General features: G+C 35.6%; 4 protein-coding genes across 9 annotated transcripts in view; 3 read left to right on the top strand and 1 right to left on the bottom strand.

Moving 5' to 3' along the window:
• The first annotated feature begins 1,792 nt into the window (after window positions 1-1,792).
• On the top strand, window positions 1,793-3,886 carry LOC118277033 (uncharacterized). 2 transcript variants are annotated; one of them, XM_050700422.1, is made up of 4 exons: window positions 1,793-2,741; window positions 3,058-3,174; window positions 3,251-3,409; window positions 3,537-3,886. In XM_050700422.1, exons 2-4 carry the CDS (start codon window positions 3,084-3,086, stop codon window positions 3,797-3,799), a joined length of 513 nt encoding a protein of 170 aa, XP_050556379.1. In that variant the 5' UTR covers window positions 1,793-2,741; window positions 3,058-3,083; the 3' UTR covers window positions 3,800-3,886. The 2 variants fall into 2 exon arrangements, with proteins under 2 accessions (XP_050556379.1, XP_050556377.1); XM_050700420.1 differs by lacking the exon at window positions 1,793-2,741 and having other exon boundaries at window positions 2,767-3,174.
• Window positions 3,887-6,097: 2,211 nt separating this feature from the next.
• On the top strand, window positions 6,098-12,955 carry LOC118273720 (uncharacterized). The gene is made up of 2 exons (XM_035590822.2): window positions 6,098-6,321; window positions 6,593-12,955. Exon 2 carries the CDS (start codon window positions 6,606-6,608, stop codon window positions 8,406-8,408), a length of 1,803 nt encoding a protein of 600 aa, XP_035446715.2. The 5' UTR covers window positions 6,098-6,321; window positions 6,593-6,605; the 3' UTR covers window positions 8,409-12,955.
• A 79-nt stretch (window positions 12,956-13,034) lies between these two features.
• LOC118278194 (MYG1 exonuclease) lies at window positions 13,035-15,585 on the bottom strand. Of its 2 annotated transcripts, none has more exons than XM_035597304.2 (4): window positions 15,459-15,585; window positions 14,747-14,997; window positions 13,836-14,402; window positions 13,035-13,247 (listed from the first exon to the last, which is right to left on the bottom strand). In XM_035597304.2, the coding sequence occupies exons 2-4, from the start codon at window positions 14,944-14,946 to the stop codon at window positions 13,082-13,084; spliced, it is 933 nt and encodes a 310-aa protein (XP_035453197.2). In that variant the 5' UTR covers window positions 14,947-14,997; window positions 15,459-15,585; the 3' UTR covers window positions 13,035-13,081. The 2 variants fall into 2 exon arrangements, with proteins under 2 accessions (XP_035453197.2, XP_035453196.2); XM_035597303.2 differs by having other exon boundaries at window positions 15,320-15,536.
• Window positions 15,586-22,419: 6,834 nt separating this feature from the next.
• Window positions 22,420-22,679, top strand: part of LOC118277873 (fibroblast growth factor 3) — a 187,220-nt gene continuing 186,960 nt past the window's right edge. For 2 of the 4 annotated variants that reach the window (XM_035596870.2, XM_050700068.1), the window contains exon 1: window positions 22,420-22,574. The gene's annotated coding sequence lies outside the window, so the exon portion shown is untranslated. Of the gene's footprint in view, window positions 22,670-22,679 lie in introns of all 4 variants that reach the window. The other 2 variants (XM_050700069.1, XM_050700070.1) reach the window with 2 other exon arrangements.

Raw genomic sequence — 22,679 nt, 5'->3', positions numbered from 1 at the left:
TAAAAAGGAAACTGTCCATTCCTACACCACCCATTGATGCAAGGGGAAGGCATGCCCCTGTCAATAAGACAAGTGAAGAAAAGATTCAACGCGTCAAAGAATTCATTGATAAATTCCCGAAGTATGAATCACATTACACACTACACAAGAGCACGAACAGAAGATTCTTAGCGCCGGATCTAAGTTTGCCGAAAATGTATGCTCTTTACTGTAATGATACTCCAGAGTCAGAAAGGGTTTCAGATTTTATGTTCAGAAAAGTATTTAATCAACACTTCAACCTATCATTTCATGCCCCTATATCTGATTCTTGCAAAAAATGTGACAACCTTAAGATTAAGATAGATGCAGCTAGTTCACAAGAAGCAAAAGAACAATTTGAGTTACAGAAAAAGGTACACCTTGCAAAAGCTGACTCAGCAAAAGACAATTACAAAATAGATAAAAATCTTGCTAAAGAAGATACAGACGTTACTGTAATCGTATTTGACCTCATGAAAACATTAGCTACTCCAGTAATATCAACTGGAGTGTGTTATTATAAAAGGCAGCTATGGACATACAACTTAGGCATACATGATGCTGCAACTGACATTGCGACGATGTGTGTATGGGACGAAACAGTAGCTTCGAGAGGGCCTCAGGAAATAGGGTCTTGTTTATTGCGTTACATAAAAGAAAACGTCAAGACTAAAACATTGATCTTATATTCTGACCAATGTGGTGGCCAGAACAGAATAAACTATAAAAATGGCTACTCTTTGTCAATATATTACTAGTCATCCAAACTATGTTGTAGAAAAAATAGACCATAAATTTTTTGTAAGTGGTCATTCTTACTTGGCATGTGATCAAGACTTCGGATTGATTGAAAAACAGAAAAAATTCTTTAAGGATATTTTTATACCGGACGATTGGATTAAAGTTATAAAAGCTGCAAGAAAGAAGAATGCTTTTAAAATTATGAAAATGACAACAGATGATTTTGTTTCAACGAAAAAACTTGAAAATAATATTACCAATCGGAAGGTCACTGCAGAGAAATCAAAAGTAAAGTGGCTGAGTATTCAGTGGCTTCTTTACCACAAGATCCACCCATTTTCAATATTTTTTAAATATTCAAATAATCCTGAGGTCTTATTTGAAAACGTTAACATTAAGAAAAGGAATTCCATCAATATTGCTGACTTGGAGCTAGACCTTCTTTATCCCTTGAGAAAACAAATTAGCGTGGAGAAGAAAAAGGACTTGATAGAACTTCTGCAATACATTCCCCCAGTATATCATGACTTTTATAATAACATAAAAGCAAATGCATCAGCACCGAACGATCTGTATGTGGGAGAGGAAGAAGTGGATAGTGATTGAGTGAGCAAGAAATGTTTAAAATTTAATTATCCTTACAATAATAGACACCCCTACTTCACTCAATCACCTGCTGAGTGATAAAGTGTGGTAAGGATGTCTATATATATGTCTATCTTAATTATTTTTTTCTTAATTAATAAATAGTTTGGCTTAACTGCTTAATTTTTTCTTCAATACACCCGAAACCCCAAATGCCAGAGTGGCCTAACTGAAAATAATTTTATGGATATGATGACTAGAGTTAGTAAAATCATTAAAAGTTAAGGAATATTACATAATAAGAAAGTAAGACCGCAAATAATGTCATAATATATTTATTTACTAAAGTTAAAATTATTTTAAATCAGGGCTCACTGTTTTTCCTTAATACTGTAATTTTTTGTTTAATAAGTTAGGCCGCTCTGGCTCTCATGGCCTCAAATGTTACCCTATCAAAAGTCCTTATGTGCACAAAACTATTATCGAAACAAGTAGTACAGCAGATAAATGGAAACCAACACCTTGACATAGCAGTTTTTAAAATAGGCTTAACCACAATATAAATGCTCGTTTCCGAGATTTCGAATCAAATACTTTATATGCCGATACAGCCATACTAGATCCACGCTTCAAGCAAAAAGCTTTTCGCACTCCAGAAGCATACAAAAGGGCGATCGAAAATTTAAGACGTAGGGTTGCAGAAGTTCGCATACAGGTCCCTAATCCAATCACTCCAATCGATGTCCAAGAACAACTTCCCCCGGAAGAACCTGTCCAGTCAAGTTCCAGCATTTGGGAAGAGTTTGATATGGAGATGACCTGGACGACACGTCCAGAATGTTCTGTTGCAGCTGGGATAAAAGAATTACTAAATAAATACTTGCTTGAGGAACCACTAAATAGGAAAGAAGACCCATTAAAATGGTGGCATAGTCGCAAACATATTATATCCTCATTTATATACTGTTGTCCTAAGTAGGCTTTGCATCCAAGCCACGTCTGTTTCGTGCGAAAGGGTATTTTCAAGTGCTGGGCAAGTTGTTAGTGATAGAAGAAGACTGTTGAAGCTGTCAAAAATCACCCAAATGCTTTTTTTACATCATAATATCGCTCATTCACAAGAAGGACGTCACATCTCCAAATTCGGTAATTTTGAGTTACATACACAAAAAGAATTAGATTTTTCAACTTTATTCACTGTAAAAACGACATAACGCTCAGCCGTCAAATGAGGGAGCGAGACAGGTTGTGTCATTTTATATCGATCTTGCTCATGCGCGACGCTTTTTTCGGTACCGTCACATTCCAGTTGCCACGAGTTTGTCGAACGGAGTGCACGTACTATTTTAATGAAGAGACGTCATAATTCGTGTTATGACGAGCTTCTCGTAAAGGTAAGTGAAAAATCATTTTATTACTTTGTAACAGAATGACCTGTTACGATTTATGTCGTTGTAAAACTAAAACTTTGTACAGATTTCATAGGTAAGTTGTGTCATTATTGATAATATTATTTTAGGTTTTGATATGAATTATTTCCACTTAATACGTTATAAACATTAAGTAATTTGAACTAGTGAAAATCTGTTATATATTCTATGATATATATCTATATTTCGTTAAAAGACATTATAGACGCTAAAAGTCGGTATTAGTAGTCGTAAGTATTTAACGTTATGACGTTAATAACAATATTTATATGGTTTTTAGATTCTGAATTATTTCGAAACTTCATAATGTCTACTACCAGAGGGAGAAAAATATTGGCTTTGATTACTGCTAACAACGAAATTAATGCAAATAAACCTACAGATGTATCTGTGCAAGGTTGGTACTTCTTTACTTTTGATTGTTTATTTCAATATTTTTGTGAACAAACGTAATATTTTTGCCCTTTTTTCAGAGACGGAAGAGGGATGCAAAATTGGTTCAAATTGTGACATAGATGTAACTAAAACTCGACCTAATGCAACTCCTCGATCGAGATCAAGCTCCTCTAGCTCCTGTTCTTCTAGTAGCTCTAGTTCTACTAATAGTTCATCTTCTGCATCATTTAAAGAAGGTACGCATTTAATCAATAGGTATATTTTCAGGTAAATTTCTATATTAGTATAAATAATAAATGTATTTCATGTAATTTGTATAATTTAAAATTGTAAATAAAATAAAATATTTTTCTAAATTTACAGATAGTGATGATTCTGTTAAAGATCCTCTTTACCATCCAGAAAATCTTGATCAGCCAGAATCACCATCAAATTATTCATACGACAATTTATCGGAACTCAACGCTGAAGGATTGGCAAACACAAGTGCCAACGAAGAAATTACACAGAGAAATGAACCAGGGACTGAAGCTAGTAATATTCCAGAGGCTACTTACTCTGAAAATATAGTTGAGTCTGATTCGACTCCAAGAGCCAAAAAACGCAAACGCAATGAATGTGGTTGAAAGAAAAATGTTGTGAAAAAATTAAAGAATACGGGCAAATCTTATAAAAGTACAGCGACAAAAAAAAATTGTACCTGAACGCAAAATGAAGCAGGCCGGATATCTATCCGGCCGAATAGTAGTTATCCGGTATTCGGACGGATAGTATTAGGGCCGCCGGATAGTTACCGGATATCCGTTTCATCTCTAATATTTATCTAATTGCATGACTGTCATTAAGCCCAAATATCGTTATGTCCGAGAAGCTGGTACTAGAAATAAGAGGGAGTACAATAATGCATTTTCTTTCAATTTGCATGACGAAAAGGTAAGAGTTTGCAAACTCTTTTTTCAAAAACACCCTTGGGATCACCGATCGCCCGATACGCACTGTGATGTTTAAATGCAATAAAGTGACAGGAACCATTTTGGCACCTGATTATAGAGGTAAACATTTTAATTTCTTTTTTTTTTTTTATTCGACAAAAACTACTGCTTGACTACATCCCACCTGATGGTAAGTAGTGATGTAATCGTTGATGGTGAGGCGCACTAGTTTCTTAAGAGCCTATTCACTCTAGACTTGAAGACACCCACATTGTAGTCCGATGGAAAAACCGCAGCAGGCAGATTGTTTAATCATCTTTTGATTTAATCATCCAAAAGTTGATGAATCTATTCGATCTGCCATAAAAGCACACATAGAATCCATACCGAAAATTGAATCTCATTATACCCGTGCTAACACGTCAAAAGAATTTATAGATGGTAGCAGATCAATAGCTGAGATACATAAAGATTATGTTGACATTTGCAAAAGCAAGAATGTTCCATACTACGAAACTACATGTTATTTTATAAGATATTTACAGAAGAATTAAATATTTCTTTCTTTAAACCAAAGAAAGATCGCTGCGATACTTGTGTCATTTATGAGAACTGTGAAAATGAAGATAAAGACAGCAGAAAAGAAGATTATGATAGGCACTTGATAGTATAGGATATTTGTAAAGCAGAAAAAGCTAAAGACAAGGAAAATGACCTCGTAATTACTGATGTGTATGACTTACAGGCGGTATTCCAGTGTCCGAAGGGAGATACTTCTTTGTTTTACTACGTGAGTAAACTTAATGTATTTAACTTTTTTAACGATTTGGGGACATGTGTTTTTAAATACATACAAAACTTGGCCTCCAATGGTGATGATATAGAAATCATATTCTACTCAGATAATTGCGTAGGCCAGCAAAAAAATAAAATGATGCTATCAATGTACATGTTTGCTATTCGAAGCTACACAAATATTAAAGCCATTACTCATAAATACTTAATCAAAGGGCACACGCAGAATGAGACTCGGCTCATTCACTGATAGAACGTCAAGTTAAAAAACAAGTTCGCGGCGGTCCTATGTATACTCCGGAGGCCTTTATAAGTGCAGTTAAAACTGCGAGAACTAAACCTGAGCCATTTAAGGTAAATATGATGTCACATGAAGATTTTCTGGACTGGAAGGATGTGTGTGCCCAAATGGGATTTAATGTAGTAAGAGATGAAAATGGAGACTCTATAAAATTTACTGACCTCAAGGTTGTCAAATTTTAAAAAGATCATCCAAATGTTGTTTTTTAAAACTTCATATAGAGATGTAGATTTCAAGAGAGAAGAAGTAATAAAAATGAAAAGAAATTTTGAAATACATATTAAAAAAGCATACAATCAGCGTCCCGGATTAAGTAAGAAGAAGAACGATTATTTGCTTGGCTTATTAAATAAGAAAGCCATACCAAGTTTTTATGCTCCTTTTTATAATTCCTTATAAATTTACTTTATATTATTTTATGTAAGCTGAATTCATTGAAATATTAAAATGGCTAAGGTACACGAGACTATTATATGAGACTGATTATGCCATTAAAATAACTTAAGTACCTACTTGATGTTGATTTTTACAAGAGTTTATGTGATTTTAGAGAGATTTGTATGTTAAATTGTATTGTATGGTATTAAGTTTATAATTTTTATGAGACTGATTAAAATTTCATTAGTTACATACTTCAATTTATAAGAATTATTAAGAGGTTTTGAAGGATTTTTAAAGTTCTTAGTTTTTAAGCAGAAGGCTGTTTTGTTATAAAAGCAAATAAATGATTATCTAAAAAGTCATATTTTATTTAAATTCATTTTTATTTTCAAAGTTTCAATTTATTTACTATCAACAGTGACACAAGATGGATAATTAAAAGAAAAGTAATTCATATTTTCTAGAAGAACGGCACAACTTGTACCAGGTGATACATAAATTTAAATACTAACTATTTAGGGGAGACCGGGTATGGTTGTCTCACGGGTTGGTTGTCACAGCGGCCATAACACAAAAACGAACGAACGAATGAGTCTATTGAATGACGTCACAAAAGCGCAACAGCAATACCTCGCTCCCCACCTCAAGTCAGTGGCCTCCGTAATGCCGTGACGACAATACGTACGTTTGTTTTTTTCGCACAGTGAAAGTAAATTTTTGTGCCACTGCATCGAACCTCGTAAGTACAAGAAAAATTAACATACTAACAAGCTTTCCATACATTTATGATGGTAAATATTTGTTTAATGATAGGGCTCTGTAGTTTTTTGATATCCTTTCATTTGACTTTTTTTTGTTGGTTATTTTTCTAAACCGTGTTTTGGGGCAGGTTGTCTCACGTTCTTGCGGGCAGGTTGTCACATGTGACAACCTGCCCCAAAGTATACATGCTGGCTGTGTGTTTTAGAACATTGCTATATAATTCAACTAACTAACTTTGTTTATTTCAGTACCAGTTCCAATATGCCAAGGGTTCACAAGAGGAAGACTACTCGAGGATTAGTTCCACCAGGATTGATGCTGCGTGCTGCCAGAGAAGTAAAATCGTATAACAAATCCATACGGTCTGTTGCGAAGGATTTTGGAATTAATTATCGCACATTAACGAGGTATTGTAAAAAGTTTACTGCCGAAGAGATTAGTAACATGTCCGTATCAACACCTTCTACAAGAACAGGCTATCAAAAGAATCGTCAGGTCTTTAACGATGAACAAGAAGCAGAGTTGGAAAACTACTTACTTTTGGCTTCAAGCGTTTATTTTGGACTGTCACCAAAAGAAGTTCGGAAAATAGCGTTTCAGCTTGCTGTGTCTAATAAATTGGAGGTGCCAAAGTCTTGGGAATCAAACCAGTTAGCTGGCGCTGACTGGTTTACATCATTTTTGAAGCGACACCCAACTTTGTCTATTAGAACACCTGAAGCTACCAGTCTAGCTCGTGCTACAAGCTTTAATCCCCATAATGTCCAAAATTTTTTCGATAACCTGGAATCAGTAATTAAACGAAATAATATTCAGCCTCATGACATATGGAACATGGATGAAACTGGGGTAACTACTGTCCAAAAACCAAACAAAGTTGTTGCTAAAAAGGGTTTCAAACAAGTCGGTGCTATAACCTCAGCAGAAAGAGGCACACTAGTAACCTTAGCTGCTGCTGTTTCAGCAGTTGGTAATTCAGTTCCACCATACTTTGTTTTTCCGAGGGTTCACTTCAAAGAACATTTTATACGAGATGGACCAATTGGCTGTAAAGGAGGCAGTAATCCATCTGGTTGGATGACGGAAGAATTATTTGTTGATTTCCTGAAGCATTTTCATAATCACGTAAAATCAACCAAGGAGAAACCATGTCTCTTGCTGTTAGACAATCATAACTCCCACCTTTCCATTGAAGGACTAAACTTTGCAAAGGAAAATGGCATTGTGATGTTATCTTTTCCACCTCACTGCACACACCGCCTACAACCCTTGGACAGGTCAGTTTACGGTCCGTTGAAGAAGTATATTAACAACGCTATGGATCAATGGATGATTAATCACCCTGGACAGCATATGACGATTTATGAAATTCCAGGCATAATTGCACAGGCTTTTCCATTGGCAGCAACTCCATCCAATATTGTCGCAGGATATAAAACCTGCGGGATTTGTCCATTCAATAGAGACATATTTCAAGAGCATGATTATATGCCATCTTCTGTCACGGATAGACCATTAATTACGGTTCAAGATAATGAGATTGTTCCCAATGTCATCGACAATTCATCACATAATTGTCCTACTGAAGACAACAACACTAGCCCTAACGAACCTGTTGCAAGTCCATCTATTCTTGATAACCCTGCATTGCCAGAAGATAATAATGACTTTGTTGATCGTGCAATGACGCCAGAAGCAACACGTCAGAGTCAAGTTTTAGAGGAGTCCACGGCGATACCTGGTCCAAGTGGTGTAAGAACTTTTCTGACTGTATCACCCCAAATTTTGAAACCACTACCAAAAGCACCTCCACGCAAATTGCAACGAGCTGATAAAAGAAAATGTAAATCAGCAATCCTAACAGATACACCGGAAAAGACATATTTAGAAGAGAAAAAAAAGGAACAAGATGCGAAGAAAAAAAAAGTATCGAAAAGAGTTTTGAGTGAGAAAAATGAAAAGAAAAGAGTTAACGCAAAGGTACCGGTTACCGACCGGCCTCCTCTATCCGACCATTTTAGTTTATTTACGCTAATTTGTGTATTTATCGCGCGAAAGTCTTGAAATACGCCTTATTCAATACATTAATTCATCATTCACCTTCAGTCAAAACTTGGGTTTGTGGGGTTAACGCACATTCCGACTGTCCTGCGAAATATAAAAAAGGTGCAGTTTGCGTAAATTTTCATGCGAAAAAAACATAAATCAGTGAAATAAAAGATCTCGATTTTGACGATGATCACTCGGGTAAACTAAGAATGTATTTACTTTATGTGATTTATTGGTTCATTGAGTCCTTATAATTTCAATATGCATACAGAAATTCCATGTTTTTATAGATTTATCGATAAATTAATGTTGGACGGAATAAGGAGCCCTACAAAATGACGACGTACCGAATACCGACCAAATTGGTCGGTAAACGGAATTTTAAGGTTTATGAATGACACTAATTTTCTGTAACGTAGGTTGTTTTAGGAGTGTTTTGTGATTAGTTTCTTATTCTTAAAGCTATCCTTAGATATTAGACCGGTATCCGACCTATGCTAACTATAATGGATTCTTTGTTGTAATTTACGTTTCAAATTGACATATTTCCGATATATTTACGATTCCTTCACAAAGACTTGCTAGAAGTAAACCTTTATATTTTATGTTTATTTCGAAGAATTTCATGAATACGATATTGTTACAACTTAATAAGTAATAGTAGAGTAGAAAGTAACTAAAAAAATGGTATAAATTTCAGTTAAGACGTTTTATTATACAAATACAGGTTTGGTCGTAGTCTGGATACGATTTGTTTCCCTGTCCCTTGTTCCGACTAACTAAGGAAATATAGGTTTTGGTGTTTTTTTTAAATTACATGATAAGCACATCATCAGTAAGTCATCGGGATGAACGACAAAAACGTTAGTAATAGGTATAGTACTTGTACGTAATACCTACGACACATAATGTTCCGAAAATAACTACGGAGGTTTATTGTACCTACAACCTACAAGTAGTAAAGTAAATAAAATAAGTACCTACCATATGTACGATACATAGTATGTAATGTATAGGTAGATACATAGAAAAGATTAGTCACGAATTTACCTAATTACGTATCTTAACAATAGGTATCTACCTATAGGTACTTAAAGACCATTCGCATTTAACCAATACGAACAATTTCTTTATTAGGCATAATAAATTAAGATCGACATGATGTAGGTAAATCTTATGCTGAAATACTAGGAAACTTAATTAAAAAATAAATAACTACCTACACGGTAGGTTGAAAAGTAGACGTCACATTGTATGTTCTCTGCTTACATCTCCGAGTGTTAAAAAACGTAATGTTATGTTAAATTTTAAAATTCATTATCGTAATTTCAGTATCGAATCCAAAAACAATGCGTGAATAGTTTTAGAAAGATAGTTGTTTTACGAATTTCTACTCTACTGCTAAGATATAGAGTTGATTTTACAATGTGCGTTCGGGTCGGACGGATTCAGGTTCCTGAGGAGTCGGTATCACGGACATCTGTCGGCAGTCGGTCGGTATACGGGGACTTTAGTATTTTTCCAAGCGTAAGAGTTTAAATCGAAATATAGGTACAAAATAGTCGTAAAAGGGCAAAATTATGAACATATTTCTAATTCATAGTTAATATACTTTCGGAAAAGCATTTTTTATTATACGATCTTGAATATTTTGTTTATCTTTTGGAGGATTTTGTTCGCCCGCGCCGATCACCGGTCGGTATTCGGTGCATTTGCGTTACTAAAGGGAATAAGAAAAGGAGGAAATCTGTTGACAGTCAAGAGAGTGAAATTGAGAATGAATATTTCTGTTTAGTGTGTCTGTCGCCATACTCAGCTAGCAGGTCTAGAGAAGTATGGGTCCAATGTCAGGATTGCAAGCTTTGGGCCCATGAAGAATGCACGCCTGGACTACCAAATTACATTTGTCAAAATTGTGACTCTGAATATTCAGACTGATATGAATACTGATCATAACTTCATTAGGTTAAGGATATTTGATAAAAACATATTTTGTAAGTCACTGACTGATTAAAAAAACGTCCCAAATATTTGCTTATAAATAGGTAACTATACTATTATTTTATATTTTGTTATTTTTTGTTTTCTTAGAGAGGTCTAATAACAATAAGTGTTAAGTATATTTAAAAATATTATATTTGCTTAAAGCAAGTTTAAGTTCCTCTTGTTTGGTAAATTATGACTCTGAATACCTATTCAGAGTAATATGCAGAATAACAGTTTGGTCTAATGACTGATTAGTAGCTACATAAGAGATAAATGACTGATTATGATAATAAAACGTACAAATAATAATGACCTGAGGCCAAAGTGACTAGGTTAAAACTTACAATAATGATTGTTTTTATGTTAAGCTTTTAATTTCAAAGAAAAAAACCTGTTGAGTGCAATTATACGTATGTTAAAGATTACTGCCTGTATTTGTTATTAAAATAAATACTTTTTTGATTCAAATAAGTGTCTTTTTTCTCATAAACTCTATGTAATTTTATTTGTGACTTCTTACCCCATATACTGTGACAACCATCCCAGACTCGGGGTTAAAAGTCACACTTCTCTCTTTCAGAAAAATGTTGTTTTTTTGCTTAACAGATAATAATATACAAAGAGACTTTACTTTTTTATACATTACTATAGTTACTTTATTAATTGGTCAACAATCGTCATTTGCAAATGGTAAACTTTTGTAGTAAAATGAATATTTTTAAAAATGTGACTTCCAACCCCGGTCTCCCCTACTCACGAATAAGATTGATTTAAGATAACTGATAAATGTGAAATAAAATGCATTGAGTCTTAAAGCCTTCTTATTTGTGTATTTTTTTTTTTATTATAATAACAATGTTTAAAACCGCGTTTCCCAAAAGTAGTCATTTTTAGTTGTGAAGTCCTTCTTGTGAATGAGCGATATATCCTCATTTATATACTGTTGTCCTAAGTAGGCTTTGCATCCAAGCCACGTCTGTTTCGTGTGAAAGGGTATTTTCAAGTGCTGGGCAAGTTGTTAGTGATAGAAGAAGACTGTTGAAGCCGTCAAAAATCACCCAAATGCTTTTTTTTACATCATAATATGTAAATAAAAAGAGTAAAAAAAAAGAAAACAAAAAAACCCAAAAAAAAAAAACAATAAAAAAGCAAAACAAATTTATAATGATAGATGTAAATGTTTATAAATATTAAGTACATTGATACATGATTTTTAAATACGCCATTCTAATCTTTTTGACCGTACCCGTATTCCTTATATTGCCTTGGTATTGTACAGAATTTAGAATACCAGATTATATAGATTGTCGGTAGCAAATAATAATGTACCTAACTTTCAAGCTGACTAGAATGACAGTCCTAAGCCTGTTTAAGTATGAAGGTAAATCAATTATGTAAACCGGAAAAGTGTGTGTGTGTGTGTAAAATATTTGTCGGACTATCAACCTGTAAAATTTAATTTCAACCAACTATAGCAAAATATAATATTAATAAAATCATCAGGGTCACACTAACATCCTAGCAACAGAATTATGCGAACCAGTAAATACAAGAAGGCTAAGTAGACAACAAATTTGGGAACTTGTTCAATAACAAGCCTTGATCAAGGGACAGAATCCTCACTGGAGAAACATTTCTCACCATCCAATCAATCGCAGCAACTAATCTGCTTTAAAGGGCTTTTAAAGCCGACAGTAACATAATACAATATAGTCATCACAAACAGCCCTTGATAGTCCATCGCTGGACTACAAATGGGCCTCCTCTATGAAAGGGTTTGTCATAATCTCCACATAAATTTTATTGCTTATAAATATATAATAATAACAATGTATAAATATTTTTAATTTTTAAAATATATAAGTTTTAAAATATATAAACAATTGTACCAAATCAAAGAAAACTTCAGATCCATATTCAAAGGTATATTAATAATCTGAGATTTTTTTTTAAAAGCACTGCATTTTTACTTGCTATATATAAATATAAAAATAATATATATACAACTTGATCTGAGAGAGACTGACGGTAACGATAAATAGCCATTCTTTTTCAAACCAATAAACATTTTGGAACAAACACCTGGCTTCATTAACAAACCAACATACGGAGAATCCAACCCAACACAACACAAGTTTGTAACTCAACTCAATTAAGACTGCACGGTTGGTGCGGTGGCAACGGGTAGCGGGTTCGATCCCCGCACGGAGCAACTCTTTGTGTGATCCACAAATTGTTGTTTCGGGTCTGGGTGTCATGTGAACTTGTATGTTTGTAAACGCACCCACAACACAGGAGAAAATCCTCAACTCAATTCAACAAGTAGCTCAAGAAGAAATACCAAAACAAATTCAAAAGACGAGCTTTTTAAGTAAAGACATAAAAATGTACATCTAAGTAGCTGACCTGGCTAACTTTGTACTGCCTGAATGATTTTTTTTCACAAACTTCCCATGGACTTCCACTAATAATACAAGACAAAACAGGGTGAATAGGATTCAAAGGGTGAATAGACACAAGGGACCTCTTCTGTATCTATTCACCTCTTGAATATAATTCATCCCTATTATCTGTTATTCAATTTCCATTGACTATTTACTTTCTTATAATTAATTAGATTCTTACCTTCAAAAAACAATACTAAAGGAACTCGAATATGTCAGTAAATAAATTTATTGTACTATAAAAAATATACTACATGATTATGCTTCGGCTTCCAAACTAGCAATGGCCATTTTGAATGCACCATTTCTCGTAGTGTTGCCACCAATAAATCCAGTACTGTGACAAAATACGCAGTTCTCAATTCCAGCAACTTCACTCAGCACCTCATCTCGTACACCCCACCATTTTGGGTGCAAGGGTTTCCTGTAAATTATAATTTGTATTACAAACAAAGCCCAACAAATAACCATTGATAAATAACAGTAATTTGTTTTTAAAGTACATAGGTCTATGTTTTTATAATAACTATTGTGAGACATAATTAACTAAAAATCATGGTTTACTGACATACATTATTGGAGAAAAGTTGCACTAGTTTCGAGTCACAGAGGGACTTTTCAAGGGTACTGTTTCTGCGTATGCGCACGCTGCTCATGAGGAAGAGTCCCTCTGTGACTTGAAAGTAGCTGAGCTTTTCTCCATTAATCCAAATAAAAAGAGAAATATTCATGGTGTGTTACTATAGATGTTTCTCTCACTCACACAATGAAATTTTAATTAGTGAAATACAATACAAATAAGTTGGATAATTGCAGAATAAAATCAGAGACTTAGTGTTTAGTAGATCATACTTAGAATAACTTGAGCGACAACACAAATACAACACATTACTAAGATATTACATTAAATTTTTAATTGTGCATAAGTAGCTCTCATTTATAGAAGAGGAACTGGACACAAAAATGTGCGATAAGTTGATGAAATATTGATAGAAACCAAAATTTAACTAACCTAGTAACGAAGCTAGTAGGATTGACAGGTACTGCTTGCACTCTCCATGAGTTTGGTTTATCATTAAAAATAACATACTTAATTTCATGTCCAATGCTCATTTCTTCTTCTAGATCAAACAAATGTTCCTTCCAAGGGAATCTCTCGGTGAACTCAACAATCTGTCCTGATTTATGTATTTCGAACCTGTTGTCCAATGCCTCTCTAACATAAACTCTGGCAGGAAGCCAGACATTCATGAAATAGTTTACAGTATGCAGAAACTCTTCACTGACTAACACCATCGCTTTTTCAAATACTTCATCTATATTGACAACTAGTTTAGAATTCCATTCAGGATTCAATCGTGCTACTCTACTGCTCAAATTAGTTCGTATTTTATATCTTGGTTCCTCAGAAGCTATTGGTACTCCGTTATCGATAGCATCAATTTCTTCAATAAAATTTTGATAAACCTTTTTGTAAATTACTTCAAGGTCTTTTGCAGCTAAAGATGAATCACTTGGCACAAGCTGCTTGATGATTTCCTCTCCATAATAGGTGTACACCAGTCCTGCTGAACTTAACCTAAAATAGAATTCGAAGTTTAACTCCACATTTGTATTGGATTTCTGAATTTAGTGCTACATTAGAAAATTTATTAAGATATCACAATTGAATTATTTTTTTTTATTCTGGACAACTGGACTCTGGACTAAAGATCCCTTTACATAAGAGGGTTTCCCATTATCTACAGACAAGGCAGGTAGGGTCTGTCTCTCAAATGTATACTATGCCTTAGTAATGTTTTATGTGTAAAATTGTAAAGAAATAAATGCCTCTCAGTCAGCTTTAACACCACCCAAAATAAGAACAAGACTGGTGATCTGAACCTCAATTACCATACAACATACATAAAATAAAATACTCACTTAATTTTAAACTTGTCACCAAGTTCCGGTCTCAAGGAGCTTAGAGTTTCATTGAACTCTCTTTGATGATGATCATATCGCTTCTTGGCATGGTCAAATACAGCCCCGACGTCCACTACGATGTCACAATCATTAAGTTTGGCCATATCTCGTGTCCGGACAATGACTGCATCTTTATACTGCGGTAGAAGCTTGAGCATGTAGCATGCGAGTACTTCATCACAGTGGAAAACGCCATCATGAGTCCCGATCTTAAAAAATAAATGTTTATGAAAGACACGAAACTTACTGATTTGTTTTTAGCTTGTGTTTATTTTATAGTCTTATTGATGGATGATTTAGAGTATTTTTCACTTAAAAATAATTATTTTGGCTAATAGCAACTACGGTCGAAATTAAAAGGCGGATTCTGCGGATTGGAAGACGGAAAGCCACGTCGCTACTGCAGATACCTATTATCTGAATTGATTGCATTTATTGTACATAAATGCTTTGATTGTATATAAATTCACTAGTTCCACTATAGGTTATAAATACATATATTAAATTAAAATTAAAAATCACACTTCTAACCTTCATAGTTCTAGATTGCACGATGAGATGTCTATTTACAAAGCTGTGCGAAGAATTATTGTAAACTACGCTACTAATTGTACCCAAAACTTTTCTAAACATTTACTCGTCTATGTGTTTGATAAACACGTGTACTTACAATTTTCTAGTCACAAAACACTGAAGCCGTAGCTTGACGCCAACTTGACGCTTTTTGCTCCGAACTTTTTGACCGAACTTTTTTTCTCGCTGACAGTTACGCCATTCGCGCGAAGAAGCCATTTTATTTACAACCACAGACTACAAATAGTATGTTTTCCATGAACTATTTAGAGTTTATTAGTAAGTAGATTTTTACTTATTCAGGGACTCGCGCACAACAGTAAGGTAGTAAGTAACCTTATCCTTAAAAACACATTAAATTGACGTGTTATCACGTTTGTTGTATGTGGGAGATCTATTAAAATTATTACAGCATTTTTTATTATGTAATTTTTCTTACATTTACATGGGATTTCAGAAATTCTAAATAGTGAGGTATACTACTAGTCAAACTTTTTAAAAGAATAAAACGAAATAATTACAACATTAGTCGAATAGTTTACTAAAATAGATAATGAAAACATCTCTAGTTTTAAGTTTAGTTTATAGAATTATAGATGTCGCTATTGTAAATTTTTTCCATCAGTAGTTTGAACTATCTTAACCACAGATGGCAGCAGTTGCAATAGTAAATAGCCAAAAGAAAGTTATAAAATGATTTATTGAAACATTTTTAAAGAAATAATTTGTGCAACAATATTTTGTATTATTTTATTTTAGATCCTGTTATGCTAATCTTTTGTTTTGACACGGAGACTAAATCCTGAACGTTGTCGTAAATATAAATAATTATTTACTTAATACATCATTATAATGATGTATTAAGTAGCTCTTAATAAGACCTACGATATACATTGGTAACTACCTGCGTACGTAGCTTATGATCATATAACGCGTTGCGTTGTCTCGTTGGCTCGTTCATCGAGTGGTTGTAAATGCAACTACAGAGTAAAGAGTTCCAGATACGATTTCCTGGTCTGTTTACGGCATAGGATGGAAAACTAGCAGAAAGATCATATTCTGATGATAAGCAATCAGCGCCGTCCTTTGACACCGGCAACACCAAAGAAGTTACATGTTTGTATTGTCAGCCTTTTAGCGCAATATTTTAATTAATTTTAGGGTATGGGTATGGTATAAAAAAATGGTTTGAAATCATTTCGAGTTTAGGAACAATGTTTGAAAAATTAACCAACAGATGACGCTAGTGTCTATACATAGACGTTACATTGCGTAAATAAAATTAACATGCGAATTATTTAGTAATAAGTGTGTAAAAGTGCATAATGGGGTTGACGTATCCATTGGGATAAAAAGGAATAGAAATCCTAAATTAATTTAATAAAATAAAAAAAATACTTTAACATGCGAGTTATAAAGAAACAAGATTAAGGAGTATCACATAACCTGATCAAAGGATCCTCCTTTATGTGATCACATACCGATACGGTGCCTCGGAAGACTCAGACAGAGCCTCGAAGACTCAAGCGCCATGATCACGGATTAACTTAATCTGTGATCATGCAACAGTGCCGAAATATCGGAAACTCACCAAAATTAATAAACATGGTAAATATCCCGTCATAAGTTCTAATAATAGTATCTACACCTTTTTACTTATACATAATATCATTGGGTTGTCGTTTTATTTGTAATTGCTACATTATGGCATCTCCTCTTTGTACTTGCTTCATGGTACAAACGACTGATCTGAACTGAAAACGAGTCACGAATTCTTAGGCCTAAGGAAACATGTAGAATATAATATGTAGTGGTAAATGTTACTCGTATATTTTAATTATGTGCCACTTAGTACTTTTTTAATGGAGTCGATGGAAAAAAACGTATACATAAAAGCCATCATCAAGTATTAGGTAGGGTGCCTTTCCACCAGAGATATGCTACGTTGCTGTGGATGCGTTTGGTTTCCACCAATCATACTCATTGGTACACATAGCTTAGTACTGGTGAAAACGGACAGATGTGGAACGGAAAGATGCGAGCTATGGATGCGTGCTATGGATGTGTGCTATGGATGTGTGCTATGGATGTGTGCTATGGATGTGTGCTACGGATGTGTGCCAAGAATGGCTTCCCTACTATCGATAAATCGTAAACATGAGCTGCGCATATTTGTCGCACAGCTACATAGCTTAGTATCAGTGGAAACAGTCACATAGTTTCACAGCTTAGCTATTAGCATCTTGCTAATGGCTGTGGTTATGTTTATGTTTTATAGGTATTAAGGCACTTTATACTACAGTAGATATCACTAGTAAAGAAGGATCGCCCACCACATGCATACCCGTGCTTAAAAGGTTGTTCTTATATCTTCTCTTCTCTCTCTTATATCTTATAATTGTTTTTATCATCAGCTGCAGCATCAGTATCGGCATCAGCCTTACTGGGCCCCATCTGTGATGGTAGAGTGCGCCTCATACCTCATAGGCGCTCCTAATGTTTTTTGACGCTGCCGCCATTTCATGTGCAGTTGGACATACGCGTTTCGTGACGCCCCTTTCTAACTTAGCAGCCTTTTTTTTTGAGGGGGGAAAATCATCCAATGACTTCTCCCGCCTTGGGCAAGGCGAGAGGGAGTGTCAGACTCTTACTGACAAAAAACCACCCCGTTCCTTCTCCTGCTTTTCGACCCGGAGCTCCGGTAAACCCGCTAGGTAGTCCGCAGCTCCGGATCAGAACTTAGCAGCCTAGAAAGCCTAGGAGCCCTAGTACCTATTCAATAAGATGTTACTACTTCGGCCATATACCTTGAAAGGGAAAGGTATTTTTATAACATTTAAACTCAGAATTTTCGCTTCTCATGGTTGAAGGTGCAGTTTCGAAACTTGGCAAATAGGTAGGTATCGATGTTGTTTTTTTCCGAGTTATTCATAAAGGTATCAATGTTTTTTTTTTCCGAGCTATACATATTTACTTTCTAAAATTACACCAGTGGCATGCGGTAAAAGAAAACTTCGTGAGGAAATCTGTATTTATAATTTCTAATTAATATGAGAAGAATTAAGATAAGGATTTGGATATTGGATTAAGCCGGCAAACGAGTAGGCAAATCACCTGATGGTAAGCAATCGCCGCCGTCCATGAACACTTGAAACACCAGAGGCGTAACAAATGCGGTGCTGGCCTTTTGGGGGTTAGAAATTGAAGGGTTGTTGAGGAATCGGGGATTGGGAATGGGGGTAGTTGGACCTCCGGCATTTGCGGTCACTCGACCAATAACGCTACCGACATTGTCCCTAGTAGTCTACTTGAGAGCGCTAACTTATTGCTGAGTCAATACTTCAACTGTGTTCAAGTTATCCTTTTATATTTCAAGTTTTGGTTGTTTTATTATAACTTTCGTGAGATATACTAAATTAATTATTATGTTATAGCCTCTAGGATGGCTTGAAAGTATTCGAGTTCCTCATCAAACAGTTACGTGAACAAGCCGATAATATAATAATTAATGTTTTGGTTGTGGTAAAATCTTATTACCTAGTCCAATAAAGATGACTTGCAGTTGGTAATCTCACCCGCATAGAATAGAATCAGGCTTCGATCCCCGCTCAAGCTGCGGGAGCCGCCGAGTCAACACCTCCTGAGGATGCTCCGTGGAGGAGCGAAACATAATAATGTCGAGTGGAATATTGCATGTTATGTGTGCGTTTTTATGTCGCACCTCTGCTGCATGAGCATTTAATTGCGGCCGGGAGGGCAATGCTGCACACCGCATGTTAAAAAATACACGTATTAGCGGAATTAAAACTAAAAATATTACTGTATTGTTAGTGTATCATAGGTACCCGCAGTGAAGGAAACGCGCGTGAGGGGACGATTCTCCTCACGCCCCAGCCACCGCAAGCATGGCGAGCTAGGTTTACTCCGTTACTCAGCACCTGGGGTCTTAGTCTGCTATTACAATTGTGTCAGAATGGTCGATCAAAAGGGATGCGGCTATACAACCTACATAGCTCCGTCCCTCTTGCACTGATCAATGATCGACCATTCTTACACAATTGTAATAGCAGACTAAGGCCCCAGGACTAGACCTGTACCGTGCATTGTTTTCCGCGCGTACTTTAAAGAGCCATCAGACAACCACTTATAAGGCCCGGTAGAGCTGTTGCTGTTACCCAATCTGAAGCTGCGGACGGCCTAGCGGGTTACTGGAGCTTCAGCTTTAGGCAAGACTAGGAACGGGGTGATTTTAATTAGGAATCTGACACTCTCTCGCCTTATCCAAGGCGGAAGAAGTCATGCGGTGATTTTCCCCTTGCTAAAAAGTTAAGAAAATACCGTGGACTCTAAAAATAATAGCAGAATATGTACTTATATGGCACTTTTGACCGACCTCTGCAGTTTTTGGTCTGAATTATGTAATATCTGTGATATGTATTTATATAAATTCAATAATAAAGTGAAATAAATATCCTTAGTTAAGTCAGTCGAACAAAATAATTGTCAAGTTCCTCTTGAACTTTCATCAAACCAAACACGGGACACTCTTACGATCGTTACAATCTTGATTCAGAATCTCCGAAATGATCTAGGTTTTGAGAAGAATTTCGTATGATTATGTCGATTTTTTTTTATAATTTTTGTTTTAGTTTATGTGTATTTAATTGCGGGCGGGAGGGTGATGCTGCACACCACATGCTGAAAAAGCGGAATAAAAACTGAGTTATTGTATTGTTAGTAACTGAGACTGTCTCTTTGGTCGAGTGGTTGCAAGTGCGACTGCCGGGCAAGGGGTCTCGGGTTCGATTCCCGGGTCGGGCAAAGTATTACTAGGCTGTTTTCGGTTTTTCGAAAATTTCTCAGTAGTAGCACGGAGTCTGGAATTGTGCCCAGTATTGGCAATAGACTCACCACCTATACATGGGACTTATAACACAAATGGTGAAAAGTGTATAGAACATTGTATAGCGGTATTATGTGCCGTAATGTGCACCTCTACCTACCCCTTCGGGGATAAAAGGCGTGAAGTTACGTGTATTGTTAGTGTAGCATGGATTTCTGCAAAGTAACACTTGACTCTATTCTGTATTTTTTTTTTTTGTACGGAGCAAATCAGTTTTTCTTTCTTTCTTTCATATAGGTAGCTGATGTGGAAAATCTATTTGAGTGTCTACATTTTTAATTGAAAACCGATATTAAACGACTCCTAGTGTTTTTATTCACGTTTTAAGTCAAATTTTCGGAGGTTCTTTTTCGCCATTCTTAATTTGATATTTTGTCGCCAGCGGGACAAAATCATCCGGAGCTGCGGACTACCTAGCGGGTTACCGGCTCCGGCTCGACAAGCAGGAGTAGGAACGGGGTGGTTTTTAGTCAGTAAGAGTCTGACACTCCCTCTCACCTCGCCCAGGGCGGGAGAAGTCATTGGATGAAAAAAAGCGGGACAAAATCCCAAGCTTGGGCAGGCTCTTATGTTGACGGGATTTGTTAGACCTCTCTTAACTTCTTCCGTGGGCTGTTCAGCCTCGCTTTGTTTATTTACCTTTAATGTAGTGTGATGTTAATAATACGGTTTTGCTGGATGTAAGTTTTTTTTTAATTCTTAGGTAAATACCCTTTTTTAAGGGGGGAAAATCGTCCAATGACTTCTCTCGCCAGGGCGAGGCGAGGAGTGTCAGACTCTTACTGACTAAAACCACCCCGTTCCTACTCCTGCTTTTCGAACCGGAGCCCCGGTAAGCCCGCTAGGTAGTCCGCAGCTCCGGAGGTAAAAAGTCTATTACCCGTTTTCATTCATTCTCTTATTTCATTAATATTTTGACAATTTTGTTTGTTTTGATAATTTATTTTATTAAATTGTTACATACATAACTTCACGCCTGTCTCCCATAGGGGTAAGCAGAGACAATGGACCACCAATTGCTACGACTCTAACATACATCTTTCGTTTCATCAACAGTCATCAGTCTTTTCATGCATGCTAGTCGGTTAAAGGAACTTTTAATTTTGCCCTTTTTTAATAATTTAATTTTAATATATCGCCAATCTGGTCGCTATATGACCGTCTGTGGCGCCCTCTACCGACGGTTCCACTCACTATACTCATATTCGCCTTGTATATTTCTATCGTAAATCTTCTTTCACCCATATTTTCTATTCTTTTCTTTTCTTAATTAATAATATCTATAAAAAACATAATTATTATATTCAATTTTTTTCTACTATAAACTGTACTTACATGTACTTTTTTTTCTACTGTGTGTTAAATGAATGGTTTTTCTTTCTTTCCTTTCTGTATTAGCATAGATTTGATAACATCATTTCTTTAGGGATGGGCAGATGTATTAAGAAGGCCTTGTTTCACCAACGCGCCTATTATGAAGTTTGATTATTATTATTAGGTACTGTGAACTTATATGACATGATATATTCGTATGGAAAATATGTCAAATCATCCATCGGTTACTCTTACAGTAACTTATCCAGACATTCTGAAACTGGCCTAATGTATGTACTATGCACAGTGGTTCTTTATTCGACAACGGGGATATCCGGTGAACATAAATAAGTTCATAATGTATTTATTTATCTTAAGGTTAATAAGGTCATCAATTTCTTACACCCCGCGCCATATTATGTGGTCATTATTCTTGCGATCAGTAAACTTAATGCGCTAATTGATAAAAATAAGTGTAAAAATATTTTATTATTCATTGACTCACGCGCATAGTAGGTAAGTCGTAAAATAATAATTTTATGTAAATACTCGTACACATATATTTTGTTGCCTCCTGATAAATATTATTAAGTGCTCTCTTAGATAACTCGTTTTCTCGGTTAATTAATCTTTGCGCCTCAAAATTAATATGTTAAATCCTGGAAACAATCTCTTGACTACTTTGTCAATGATGATGCATCGGTTCCTCGAACCATACGTGTCGTCATGTTCCATTATTCTACATGGCCAAAACACGAGCTCCACGTTTTTTATGACCGTACATTCGTATACCAGTTTTCGTTGCTGACGGTACCGCCAGCACGTTAGGTTGAGCTTTTTTGAAGACGTAAAGTGTATCGCGGGCGCTGAGTCCAGATAGCAGTTGGGCGCACCGCCTCAGTATCGCGCCAGTGTCCGCCCGTGCCGGTCACGTTATGCCGCTGCTCGTTCTCGGCCGAGCGCGCACCCGAACACGCTCTCGATAAATCGCAGCCGGTAATTGACCAACATGTGATCGGCAAACACAAAATACCATAGAGTAATAACCTCAAAGTGTCACCAAAAAGTTTCCGCCGCTTTCACTCTTTGAGGTTAGGATTT

This window comes from Spodoptera frugiperda, chromosome 18, assembly GCF_023101765.2.
Source record: "Spodoptera frugiperda isolate SF20-4 chromosome 18, AGI-APGP_CSIRO_Sfru_2.0, whole genome shotgun sequence".
NCBI classification, from domain to species: Eukaryota; Metazoa; Arthropoda; class Insecta; order Lepidoptera; family Noctuidae; genus Spodoptera; species Spodoptera frugiperda.
Note: the sequence above shows the minus strand (reverse complement) of the source record. Positions and strands in the feature narration are given on the sequence as shown.